Source organism: Linepithema humile, chromosome 2 (assembly GCF_040581485.1).
Source record: "Linepithema humile isolate Giens D197 chromosome 2, Lhum_UNIL_v1.0, whole genome shotgun sequence".
NCBI classification, from domain to species: domain Eukaryota; kingdom Metazoa; phylum Arthropoda; class Insecta; order Hymenoptera; family Formicidae; genus Linepithema; species Linepithema humile.
Genome location: NC_090129.1, coordinates 4284815 through 4298845, shown reverse-complemented (window position 1 = coordinate 4298845; position 14031 = coordinate 4284815). Strand labels below are relative to the sequence as shown.

General features: G+C 30.5%; 2 protein-coding genes across 4 annotated transcripts; one reads left to right on the top strand and one right to left on the bottom strand.

Moving 5' to 3' along the window:
* Positions 1-1920: 1920 nt before the first annotated feature.
* Positions 1921-7229, top strand: LOC105673839 (transmembrane protease serine 9-like). Its single transcript, XM_067350727.1, has 11 exons — positions 1921-1972; positions 2048-2204; positions 2525-2777; positions 2915-3055; positions 3511-3657; positions 4406-4463; positions 5195-5257; positions 5515-5671; positions 5867-6122; positions 6443-6592; positions 6872-7229. Exons 1-11 carry the CDS (start codon positions 1921-1923, stop codon positions 7145-7147), a joined length of 1710 nt encoding a protein of 569 aa, XP_067206828.1. The 3' UTR covers positions 7148-7229.
* On the bottom strand, positions 7135-14017 carry LOC105673949 (uncharacterized). Of its 3 annotated transcripts, XM_012369956.2 has the most exons (11): positions 13865-14017; positions 13589-13738; positions 11318-11723; positions 10630-10914; positions 10125-10395; positions 9726-9930; positions 9307-9491; positions 8885-9074; positions 8243-8461; positions 7841-8062; positions 7135-7615 (listed from the first exon to the last, which is right to left on the bottom strand). In XM_012369956.2, the coding sequence occupies exons 3-11, from the start codon at positions 11647-11649 to the stop codon at positions 7443-7445; spliced, it is 2082 nt and encodes a 693-aa protein (XP_012225379.2). In that variant the 5' UTR covers positions 11650-11723; positions 13589-13738; positions 13865-14017; the 3' UTR covers positions 7135-7442. The 3 variants fall into 3 exon arrangements, with proteins under 3 accessions (XP_012225379.2, XP_012225378.2, XP_067206514.1); XM_012369955.2 differs by lacking the exons at positions 13589-13738; positions 13865-14017 and adding an exon at positions 11912-13557; XM_067350413.1 differs by lacking the exons at positions 13589-13738; positions 13865-14017 and having other exon boundaries at positions 11318-11477; positions 11575-11715.
* Positions 14018-14031: the final 14 nt, after the last annotated feature.

Below are 14031 nucleotides of genomic sequence, written 5' to 3'. Positions count from 1 at the left end.
TCCAAAATCTGAGAGCCACCTCGGAGTTTCTCACAAGACGCTAGCGCAGAGCTCAGCTCAGTTTTCGCTACACTGAGAAAAAAGAATGATTTATTATATAATATTATAATGTAATTTAATAAATTTAATGTGCAACATTTTCAACAAATAAATAAATTATTACTCACCGTAAAGTTGCTCCGCCGGCGCCTCCTCCTGAGTTTCCTCCTTCTCTCAGTGGTCTTCAAAGGATTCACACTCATTCGCGACTACGAAAATCGCACGGCACTTTAAACGGCACTCCCGACGCGTATTATGTCATGTAAGAACAAAAGGTAAAACTCGAATATATAACTCGCACGGAATACGCGTTCGACACTTTGCCGTGTACGCAACAGGTAACCATGGAAAAGGGGGAGAAAGGTGGAAAGTTGTGAGGAGTAATAAGGGTTGTAGTAGGAGTGGAGGGGAATAATGCGCCGATACACTCAAAAAAATGATCTTGCAATAATAGCTAAAATTTTCTAGGTGTAAAAAATTAACTAAAACAGATAAATGATTAGCAACTGTTGTGATATTGCATATGTAATTACTTAATCAGTTTAGATGACAGAAACAGAATATATATCTGTATTGTTTGTGAACTTAAAAAAGAAAGTTTCTCTAAAGCGCCTATCTATATAAGATCAATCACGTGTTAGATCATGCAATGAATAACATTTAGCAATGGTACCTAAATTTTTCAGAAGCTATTGCTGGAACATTACTGCTATAAATTCTATATGTGACAAACAATGTTTTCACAGATACGAAAAATAGCGATACATTCTTGTTGCGATATCTAGAAATCTAACTACATCAGCGAAATATTTTTTTGAGTGTATGCGAAATGGTTTGCCTCGTTCAAATGCCGCCGTGCGCATAGTAAGAGCCCAGGAGCAAGGACAAGGTTGTGTCGAAGGATTAAAGTATGATTTGGAAGCGATAAAGGGAAGGAATGTGCGTACCGATAACGTACGAGAGATAAAGTGTAAGAGTGAGGAAGAAAGGATATAAACACGTAGTCTACAACGCGAAAACAACCTCCACCAAACCCACACGTCGCGAGTCAGCGTCGAAATTCTTTACATGATATAAAATATTTTGCGTATTACAAAATATTCCTTGCGTTCAAAATTTTAATTTTAATAAATAGTTTACTATTATATTTTTCATTTTCCATCGCATTTTTGTACCGTATTTATCAATAGAGCGCTAGCTAGAAAAATTTTCCCAATTATTTCGATTGATAAAGAGATATCATGAAATACCAGCATTTATCGAATTACTTATCTGAAAATAACATGACATTTACCTGCATTTTACAAAATCAAACGAGGAAAAAAGAATAGTAGATTAAATTCAAAGCATGTATCGCTTTGAATATAAAACAATTTACGTAGAAATTAACATTGATAACGACACACAAATAAATAATAAATAAAATTTATTTTAATTAAAATCGATGTCCAATAAATGGAGTCAAACATTCTTGAAACTAAATTACATCATTTTATTTAGATTTATTCTGACACATTGTGCTGTAAAATATAATAGTCTTGTAAACTACTGACTTTTTAATGCTCTTGCTTTAATATCTTTGCATGCAGAATAATTAGATTCTATATAGAGATTCAAATAGAATCTATTAAATCGATCTATGTTAAAACAAACACTATTACCTGATTACCAAATATAGGCATTTGCTATTAGCTATTGACTTAATTTTAAATAGCCTATATTTACTCAATATTTTTTATTGACATAGACAATCACATTTTACCTTTTTGATAATCGTAACTTAAATATGGAGACGTGTTACACACCGATTATTTTGATTGACGTCACAGGATGCTTATATAAATCGAGAAATAAGACGTTTGTTTCACAGTATTTATCAGTATGAACGCTATTACTGGTCTTCTAATCGTGTGCTTGGCGCTCAGCGTCTATGGTAAGTTTATTAAAATATAAATATTTCACATTTAAAAACACTAAAACTAGAATTTAAAATATATTTAATTCATAGGTTTGCCAAATGCGCGTATCATTGGCGGCAATAATGCCCCCGATGGTTTATACCCTTATCAAGTGTCATTGAGGTATACAAAAGATAACACTCATTTGTGTGGTGGAGCTATCATCAGCAAAAATTATGTTATTACCGCTGCGCATTGTTTGATTAAGTATGCATATTTTATTCTCTTTTAAATTTGAAAAATCTTAATTATCTGACCCTTATTCGAATAGTTGCATTCTGTGTATTTATCCTAACTAATTAGAAAACTATTGTCATTTGTATCAACGTATTTTACAATATAAATTAAGTCAATTTAATAGCATTTAATTGAGAAATCTTGTATCTGTAAAGTAAAACACAAAATTTGAGGAAATGTTCATAAAGCTTATACGTGTATTACATATTTATATATGATTGATTGAAATGTATTTGTTTTTAGGTATGCAAAATAATTAAAATTTTTATTAATTATTTAATTAATTATAGGCTGAAACGTGTGTCCGATGTTGAAGTCACTGTTGGAAGCAATCGCCTCGATACACCTTATACTGTGTACCCAGTAAATGTTCTTATAATACATCCTAATTTTGATAATGTTCTATTCGCTAACGATATTGGTTTAATCGGTATGTTAAACGATATTCAATTTAACCAAAAAGTTCAGCCTATTGCTTTGCCAACTATTGATCGCAATTACGACGATTATTTTGTCGTAGCTACTGGCTGGGGAAGACTCGGGGTAAATATAAAAGATATCGTATTATATTTTGTAAAGTATTTAAACATAATATAAGAATAAATTATAATAAATATAATTATGAGCTTAAAAACTTTTAAGAATAACGTAGAACTGTTTCAATATATAATTTTTTTCAGACGAAAGGCCCGATTCCTAATTATTTACAAGAAATCACTGTGAAGGGATTATCTCAAAGCAAATGCCATAATTACTACAACTATATAGTTGTGAATACTACGATATGTACTCTTACAATGCGGGGTGAAGGAATGTGCAATGTAAGTATATATTCGTAAATTGCGTGATAAAGATTAATTTAACTTTATAAAAGAGCAAATTTATTGAAAAGAAACAGCTATCATTCCCTTATTTACAAGTAGATATTGAGAAAACTGAAATTTTCATTAATTATTTCTTCTCAGAATCATAAATCAGATCGAAATCTCTATATTTTCAATATTTTTTATTCGCAACTTTTAAGTATTTTTTAATATTAACTTTTTTTTGTCTTACTCTTCTACTGTAAACTTACTTTACTGGTTGTCCAAACATACTATCAATGTATGCTAATGTTTTGCAAATGCATTAACTCTCTATTAGCATTTTATATACATATATTAGCAAAAATTTACAATATTGTACGCAGAGTTTAAAGATTAAAAGGATAAATGTATGTATATATATAAAAAGTTTTGGCAAATATTGGCATATTTTAAATAAATTGTCTTAATAGGGTGATTCCGGTGGTCCACTCGTTGCTGACGGTGTCTTGATTGGTCTTGTGTCCTTTGGTACAAAACCGTGTGGAAGCGGTTTTCCAGATGTATTCACGAAAGTATTTTATTATAAGACATGGATCAACAACTATACAAATTATAATTAAATGACGTCTAATTTAATAACAGATTTAAAGTAAATTGAATATTGTTCTCGAATTTTTGGTGATACATTTCTCAGTGTATACATTTTTTGCATGTTTTTAGCGAACAGATGCGAATTTTATACTACGATTAATAAATACCAGCTACAATTTTAGAAATTTCTCAGCAGCGACCAAATGCTCTTTTTATTAATTTTTAAAAAAATTTTTACGTACTTAAAAAAAAATTAAATATTCAAAATTTTTATATTGATACAAAATAGATAATTACAAACATTGTTAATAATTATTTGTTAAGTCATGCCATTCATTGTTTTATAACATGACAACAAAAGATTAATAACTCCACACACACATAATAATTCAATAAAATCATTATTATCGTTGTTATATAAATTGTAATATTGAATATACGTGCAAAATTAAAAATTGTAAGCATATTAAATGACTAAATATAAATATTACATACAAGCTGTTATGCATTTATATTTGATAAAACTAACGTGTTTCGTGAAATATCGATAAAACTGATAAGGAATGGTGATATCTAAACTGATTAATTTCGGCGGTACCGGAATTAGGCAGTTGATAAAGTGATTCGCACTTTGCACAGTTATAATAAAGCTGCAATAAGCTACAGAGCATTTATGCATTGCGAAATAAATACACAAAAGTTTATGTATTTGAAATAAATATTTAATAATAAAAAAACGTAACAAAAAATTCGTAGCACTATCAGTGAACTTTATTCGGTATAAAGCAGTCCGGTTCAGTTCCTATTCGTGAAAATAGTGATAACGAAATAAGTAAGTAATGAATAAAATTCATTTAAATTAAAATAGAACTCTATTACAAATAATCACACATCTAGTTACGATAAAGTCAACTTTTTTAACAAGATTAGATCTTTTTATTTAGATTTAATTTTGCATTATTAGAAATATCTTGTAAATTTTTAATCTATTGATAACATCATTTTATTAATTTTATATAGAATGATTAAGAAAATGGATTTATGTAAAATTATTAAAAGTTTATTCAAAAAGATGTGATATTACCTTTAACATCACCTTGATATCTCCACCTAATTTACATTACTTTAATAAAGTTACTATTTTTTTAAATTATAAAATCGAAAAATATTGGATCTAATGTAAAATTTAAAAAATTAAATTTTATTTATTACAACTGAACAAAGCTTGCTCATTGTAAATAAACATGTGACATTATAAAATATGCACAAAATCTAGATAAGAATATTAGAAATATTTTTCTTTTAAAAAGCATATAAAAATTTACGAGTATATATTTAACAAAAATAGCGTGAATAAATATTATTACTTGGTTGTTAGATTTATTATTATCTTTTGTAAATGACATCTAGATGTCTATATGCATATACATTTTTTATATTGATTTTATAACATTCTCTGTAGATAAGATAAGCGTAATTTGAATATCGATATGTGTTAAATGACGATATTGATTAATTCCATAAAATGTATATATAAATTAAAGATGCGTTTGAATTCTACAGTGACTGTTGCAATGAATATTATCGTTGGTTTCATAATCGCATGTCAGGTGATCAGCGTTTATGGTAAGTGTATTAAAAAGTGTATGAAAATCCTATTAATAAAAAAAGACAACTCTCGAAACTTTAGTTCAATATTACTCATGCTATGATAAATATACATATATATATTTTATTTAATTATATTTTATAAATATAGACAACCTTGTCCAGTTGTGCAGCTCTATCTTGTATTGCTAATTGTTAATATCTAATTATTGGTTTATCTCTGGATTGAGTAACGTGTTATGCAAAAATAAAACGAAACTATTTTTGATCGATAGGTTCATTTGATCCGCAAATCGTCGGCGGCAGCTTTGCTCCCGATGGCGCATTTCCTTATCAGGCATCGTTGAGGTATTCACAGAATAAGCAGCATTTTTGTGGCGGAGTCATCATTCACAAAAGTTATATTCTTACTGCTGCGCATTGTTTAACAAGGTACGTACATCTTCTTTTCTTTCAAATAAAAGAGTACTTACAATTAGTTATCTAATCTCCATTCTGAATCTTCAATTTTTTAAATAACAAGAAAACAATTTTTAGTTACATTTTTTTATAATATAAATTAATGAAATAAAGTTTAAACTAATTTTTTAAATTAACTATACAAAATAATTATAATCTTTATTGCAGTATTAGAAATTCATCCGAAATTTACATCGTCGTTGGAAGCAATCGTCTCTCTTTATCTGGCGTTGTGCATAAAGTGGCAAACTTTACACTGCACTCTGCTTATGACAGCAATCGAAAACTGAACGACATCGCTTTAATTGGGGTATTGAACAATTTCAATTTTACCAACAAAGCTATCCAACCTATTAAATTGCCAGAGTTCGATCGCAATTACGACAATGATACTCTCGTAGTTAGTGGCTGGGGAAGACTCGAGGTAAATATAAAAAACGTTATAACAATAGTTAGAATGAGTATATTATAATTGTGATCTCAAAAACACTAAGAAGACATAGATTCTTTATTACATTTATTTCAACACAAAACAAAGAAAAAATCGCGTTTTTCAAAAATATAGCAATACAATTTTCAAAGGATAACAATATTAAAAATTTTTATGTTTTAAAATTTACACGAATTAGTTATACTAAGGAAACAATGCTTTATAATAATTATAAATAAATCATATAGTAATTTGTTATAAAGCAAGGTATGAGATAAATTAAAAGCAATTTTTAACAAAAGCAATCTTTTTAGGCAAACGGTCCTACTCCTGACTCTTTGGTAATGATTAAATTGAAGGGATATTCCCAACAGAAATGTAACGAACGCTTCAATGATACCGCAGTACGCATTACGGCGTCTCATATATGTACTTTTACAATGAAAGGTCAAGGAATGTGTCATGTAAGTATATTTTTCAAATAAATTGTATAATATATGATTATGGCTATTCCTATTTCAATCAAATAAATATTTATTTGAACCAAGTAAATATTTACTTGAATCAAAAAAATTATTTACTTGAATCAAGTAAATATTTATTATATCCAAGTGAATATATACTTGATTCAAATAAATATTTATTTAGACGAAACAAATATTATTTTATTTCAAGAAAATGTAGTTTTAAAAATTAAAAAAATATTTCCTTAAAATTAATAAATATGTAGATTGTTTCGGTAGGGTGATTCCGGTGGTCCACTCGTTGTTTCACATGACAACTCAATGGTCTTGGTTGGTCTCGTGTCCTTTGGTAGAGTACCATGCGCTAGCGGCAATCCAGATGTATTCACTAGGGTGTTCTACTTCAAATCGTGGATTAGCTGGGCAATTGAAAATTCTAAAAAAGATGATGGGAATGGGAAAGGGAATGGGGATATGGGCTGCACCCATCAGTCGAACATTATTCTCTGTTTTTTAATGGCATGTTTGTGTATAAAAGGATATTTACTTTTATAGATACGTATATTTTATTGTGCGCGCATACAATTTAATATAAAAATTAATTATTAATAAAGGAAAATAAATGAGAAGAAACTTATACTATTGCGAAAATAGTTATAACGTTTTACAACTTTACACTTTATACAATATATTCCTTATTTGTACGTAAATTTATAATCAGTTGTTTCGCATACGCGTGGCCATAAATTTGTGGAAGGCCCGGATTTATGCGAGTGCGTCGCTCGAATTTAACTAGATGTGCAGATTTATGGATATTACGATCGGTCAACGTCTTTACGTGTAATAAACGTTACGTTCTGATAAACAACGAATAAGCACTGTATTCAATGGGCGGTGAATATCCGCCGCACTTCGGAAAATTCTTCGGCACAGGTGGGATGTCTTCTTGCTCGCCGACGTGTAAAAGTACACTCATGCCAACCATTTGATGATAAATAAAATGACAGTGGAATAACCAGTAGCCTGTAAGAAAAAAGTACATTAATATCTTTGCGGTGCTTGCGGCACTGCGCTTGATGTTTTATTGCAACGAAAGAAAATCGGAGTAAGCTTTTTATTTAATTTACTGTCGTAAAATCCTCCATATATTTTTCTGTCATACGCTTTTACATTAATTTATATATCAAAAATTTATTATTTTTATTTTCTTTGTATTTCTTTCATTAAAGATGTTTTCGAAATACTCACCGGGATTATCTGCATGGAAGCGCAAAATGGTGTAACCATTGTACGGAATTATGACGGTGTCCTTCATGACCGGCTTATCGAAGCATCTGTTGACTTGCTGCTTTCTATCCATTTCCCATACAATTTTCCAGTTAATACTGCTCACATTAGTGCGCCCCATACTCATCACGTAAAAAGCATGTCCATGCATGTGAAATGGATGAGTTAAGTTGGTCACTTGTACTGCAATGAAAGATGCAAATAGTTCTTCAAAAATATGCAATTTAATTTTTTACAGATTGATGTGATTAAATAGATAAAAACCTCGCAGAGGTATAATTTGTTTCATAGTATATAAGTAAATAACTAGACAATTTTTAATTGCCAATTGAAATTAACTGCACTACTCTCAAGTATACTCACATTCATCGATCAGTAATATTTCGACAATCGAATTGAGCGGAATATTCAGTTTATGTGTACACGTGCACGCACCATTTCCAGGACAATGCTCGAATAAAGTGTTTTCGTTGCAATATTGGTTACTCGGAATATCCTCGGGTTGAGAAAGCGGTGGAGAAGGTGGAAACTTGAACGATATGCCGTCGACTACAGCGTTTAGGAGATTTCCATCTTCTGAAACTGTTAGAAATAACAATGTTTCTTTATAGCGTCCTGCTTGACTCAAATGAATTGTACACGGTGTGCCAATTAAGTAATGAGACTGAATTTTTTTCTCAAGTACTGGCAACACTGTAAAAACAACAACTGCATCAACCGAGAGTCACGTCTTTACTTCACCTTCAGATAAAATTTCAACTTAACGTTAACATGTGTGATTCTACAATCTTACACTTGTGCAACTGTTCTTGAGTTCTTGAGAAAAAAATTCAGTCATTCAGTCTCATCACTTAATTGGCACACCATGTATGTTTATACTTTTTCAAGCTGTTATCTATTATTAAATATTAATTGATTTTTCAGCATTTTAATGTATTGTTTGTTACTCTCATTATGATATTTGCTTTCAAATTTTATCAAACACGATATATTTATCAAGCTTACCCATGTACATATTATTAGGCTGAAAGAATTCCTGAGGCGCGTATTGATAAAAACTGACAGGCAGGTAAAACTTTAGGTCAGGCTCTTGTTGAAGAATATTTTTGTCTATCGGACCTATGCTATTTAGATTACTCACGCAAATCGTGTTTTCTGTCGGTACTTCGCAGGTCGCATTTAACGCGTTCAGCACCTATCAAGAACTTTATGAGTAGCATCGATAACGAGAAAATTTATTAATTTTTTAATTTATTTTATATATTATCAAAATTTGTTAATTTTACTTATTCATATAGAATATTTATTTTAAATTAGATTCGAAGACAGATGAACGCGAAATGTTCAGAGACACTCCAATATTAATTGCAACAATTTATAGCGCAATATCTTGCGAGATAATACGATCAATTTAAAGAGATACTCACAAGACCTTGAGGAAGAGCTTTGTTGTAACTAGGAGATTGCAATGATGGCTTACTCGGTGCATCTTTGTAGCGCAGGATTGCTAATTGTTGCACACCTAATGCTGCGCAATCTCCCAAACCACGGACTTGTATCCAATAAGAGCCGACAGTTTTGTTGGCGTGTAAAATAAAATCGTAACGCTCACCTGAAAGAATGCGAGTGTTGCTACATTAAAATTTGTAGTCTTGTTTTAATCAAACGAGTAACTATAAGAATGTAAAAGTGGAAGGATCCGGCAAATAAATGCTAGCGCGATTTAATGAACCGCAACAGTTTTGTATTAAGATTGTGATTTAATATGTCATAGCTAATTTGTTTGACACGGTAAAAGATAATACTCATCAAGCTGTAAGATTGCAAACTAAATTAATTGACGTACCTGCAAATGACGTGATAGAATCCACCGTCACTGGCTTTATGTCCAAACCATCCGAGGCAATAACACTTAATTTGTGATCTTGTATGGAAAGCAAACCAGGGCAAACTGTGCAAAACGCATTGATCAGACGAATACGATATCGTTTGCCGGGTTCCACGTCGATCACTTCCAGCGTAGTATTTGTCGTAATCCCGGTTTCCAGATCCTGTAAAATAATGAACTCGTTAGCTGCAAAAAATTTATTACAAATAGAGAAAGAGAAACATATATAAAAAATATGGTGATTATATGGTAATTTATATTTTTTTTAACATAATGTATATTTTTATACAAAAAAATTATTTATAACTTCGTGAATTATTATTTAAAGATAATAACTTCTAATAACGTCAAACTTACCGTGTATCTTCCTTTGCCGTTAATGAGTATCGAATCCGGTCGTGCGCCGACTTTAAAGAAACGTCTTTCCGGAAAACTTACAGCTTCTTCATGCATCCAATCGCTGATAACCAAAACATGAGTAGAAAGATCGTAATCATACAGATGACTGTGAGGATCGACCTCGGCAGGTTGACGTACAATGATGCTGCCAAAAATGCCATCCATCTTTTGTAGACTGCTATGTGCATGCCAGAAGTGTGTTCCCGGATTGTTCGCGCGCCACTGATATCTGTAGCATACGAATAACAATAATTGAGTTTATAGAGAACATATACTTTAAATTAATCGTAATGTGGATTCGAGAATAAAAGTTCTCACTTTCAAAGGCGATTTAATAATTGAGATTTAATTATTCTCTTTATATTTGTGCAGAAAATTTGGACAGATAATTTACAGCGGAATTGAATTATAGATTGTACATAAAATATACAGAATGTCCAATTTTATTAATTTGTTTAATCACCTAAATGTGGTATCCTCTACGATGGGACATTGCGTAATAAATGGTACACCGTCATAGTACTGAAACCCTTTTTGGAACAATCCGTGCCAATGAATCGACAGGTCAGAACCGCTCATGTGATTCGAAACGTCGATTACTACGTGATCACCTTCGCATACTTCGATTGCTGGTCCTGGCATTTGTCTATTTACAATGCGCGCCGAACGTTCAACGCCGTCAGCAAGTACGCATTCACAAGTGCTACAGAAAACGTTGATCGAATCGGGGGTACACAAATTACAGGCCCTATAAAAAAAAATTAAGATTGTTATTTATTTCTATTTTCTGAATTATGTCGATATTGCATTTTTTATTTCATATAAATTTTTTAGAATATTAAAAATTAAAGAAAAATTATTCTTAGGAACACGTTTGTGCTATGGTATTGTAGTTATTTTTACTGGCTTCACAACCAGTCAAACAAAAAATTAATTTCTTATTTTGTCCTGAACAAGCGTCTAAGAACATTATCATATAATATAACATATTAATTTTTTCATGACAAATTATGTTTATAATTATCGAGAAGGAAATGTTGAAATGTTACTCAAGTGCAAAGGGTTAAAAAATATATATAAATATGTAAACAATATACATCACATTTAAGAAAGATGCAAGGAACTGTGAGACAAAAGAATATAATACTTACGGTCCATTAATGCGATAATTTTCCACGACAAAATTATAATAGCAGATCCTGCGATCGCCCTTGCGACAAGTACGAGCGCATTGGACCCGACTCGACAGTGAAGAATTCGCTCTAAGTACGTCGTTCAAACAGAAACTCTCATCGATGGGTCTCAAGTTATCTAGCCCGGCAACAAGTTTAATCGGACGTGTGTTTTCTTCAGATTTTGGTTGTGTATAATATAGATTATTTGGTGGAATTTCATAAAGATAATTTACTTTTTTCTCATCTTTAAGCTGTGCGATATACGGAACATTTGGTACATTGTCGGGAAAATAATTGACATCTTCCATGTATCGTGGCTTCTTATCGACATAGGAAAAGTTTATTACATCTTTGTATAAATATGACAAGAATTCTGATCCATCTACGGCAGAAAATTAAACTTTGTTTATCAAATAAATATAACTTGAGAAATATGACAGTCGAAATATTCTTGTCATGTATATCGCTAAATTGCAAGATATTAATTTTATATGTCTATTTTTATAAAAAATATATAAGCTTTTAAGCTTTGTTTAATTGTTACGAAATTTAAATTATAGAGAAACATACCAGAGAGAGCAATTGACAGGTACGATAAAATCACTTGCGTTGCGAGCTGCATCGCGATCAATGTAATCGATAAGCGCTGCACGGTATAATAATACGACTTTTATACAGTTTTTTGTACACAGTTTTTTGTTTTATTATCCAATGAACACGCGTATAGTACAGCTAAGTAAATATCACAGCGGAAGGATGCATAACTGAACACGCTTTGTTACTTGAACATTACATGCCAGATTGTTAATACGAGATTAATTATGCACATTCATACGTCTATATCGTAGATTAAACGACTGCATAAATGAATAATAATTATCAATATTGTTAAATAATGAGATTTTTCTTTATTGTAATATTCAAGAAAGCAAATTTGCTGTCAATCTGCAAAGTAGCAAATGAATCAACTTAAGAGTGTGACTCATAAAAAAATTATGTATTGTAAAAAAATACATATGCATATTTTAAGACATACTTGTGTGCACAAAGTAATTTGAGTGCACAAAATATGAAAAGTATATAAATAAAAACTAAATACAATGACATATAATATTAATAATTAATTTTAATGAATTGAACTTTAAGCAATAGTGTCTACAAGTAGGTAAAATTTTATATTTATTATCTAATTCTAAATAAATTTTATTTTGGATGAAGATTTAATTTAACGTTTAATTAGAAAAAAAGAGTATCTGTGATGTTGGAAATTTTATAATTACAACAAATGCAAATTGCTCATCAAATTGTAAGCAAAGATAACTTTGAACTTATTATAAAAATAAAAAATGCTCGAATTACATTACTTATATAATGACATACTCATTTTTATATTCTTCCCCACATTATATTATTATATGTATAATAAAAAACCATATAATTCGTATTGTTGAATTAACTATAAAATTGTGGTTGGATCTACCATAATGGATTAAGGTCGATCTAACTATAAAATTATGGTTGGATCTACCACAATGGATTATGGTCGATCTAACTATAAAATTATGGTTGGATCTACCACAATGGATTATGGTCGATCTAACTATAAAATTATGGTTGGATCAACCATAATCCATTATAGTTGATCCAACTATAATTTTATAGTTAATTCAACCATAATCCATTATGGTTGATCCAATATAAACATATGGTTGAATCAGCTATAATTCGTATTGTTAAAATAACAATAAAAATGACTCAATACTATATTATCGTTGTCATAACTTTAACATGTTAATTGTAACTATTTTGTTTTCTCAGTGTATAGTTCTATTTAATTTATTTTTAAAATACTGTAACAAAAAATTTAACTGTAACTTTACTGTAACAAAAGGTTAATTTAACAATACTAACAGGTTCATTTTACATTTTGTAATAGTAACCCGTATTTATGAAAATAGTAATAAATGTAGTAATAGTTCAAACTACCGATTTTAACAAATTCGTCAAATGTGACATTAGGAGGCTGTGTTACGAATCGTTTTGTGAAATCACGTCTAGCACTAGTCAGTTCAAAATTGGAGAGACTTACTACCGGCAATTAATTCTCACTAAATGAAAGCTAGTACAATATATTTCATCACATGTGAAAAACATAGTAAAAATTTTTATAATTCTTTCATGGTACGCAACTCCTACGGTACATAATTTTTGATATAAAATTTTCCTCGTGTAAGAACTTTTACATACCTAAATCTTCAGTATCGGTGTTTGTAGTTTTCTCCTATTGTTGGATCTCAGGATCCGTGGAAGGAGGATTCACAATTATTGAATTCATTATTGTTGTTGCCTGTTTCTGTTTCAAAGCAGCCTCCATGATTTTTGTGGCAAAAGCCAAATCTGAGAGTAAAGAAGGACATTACAAATAAATTAATATGAACATACAGAATAATGTTTAGGGTTATGATTGTCCTGGAAATACTTATTGACTAAAATGTCTTCATATGTAAAAAGTATATGACTTACGATTTTGAGCGCGAACGGTATCTTCTTCTGATAAATTTACTTCTATCACTGTGTTGCTTTCAGTATTGTAAAACGGAATTTTTTGCGACGACATTGTCACTGTCAAATACTACAAACAGTTTAAAAACACGCGCGAACATGGCTACGATCACGACGACCAATACCAC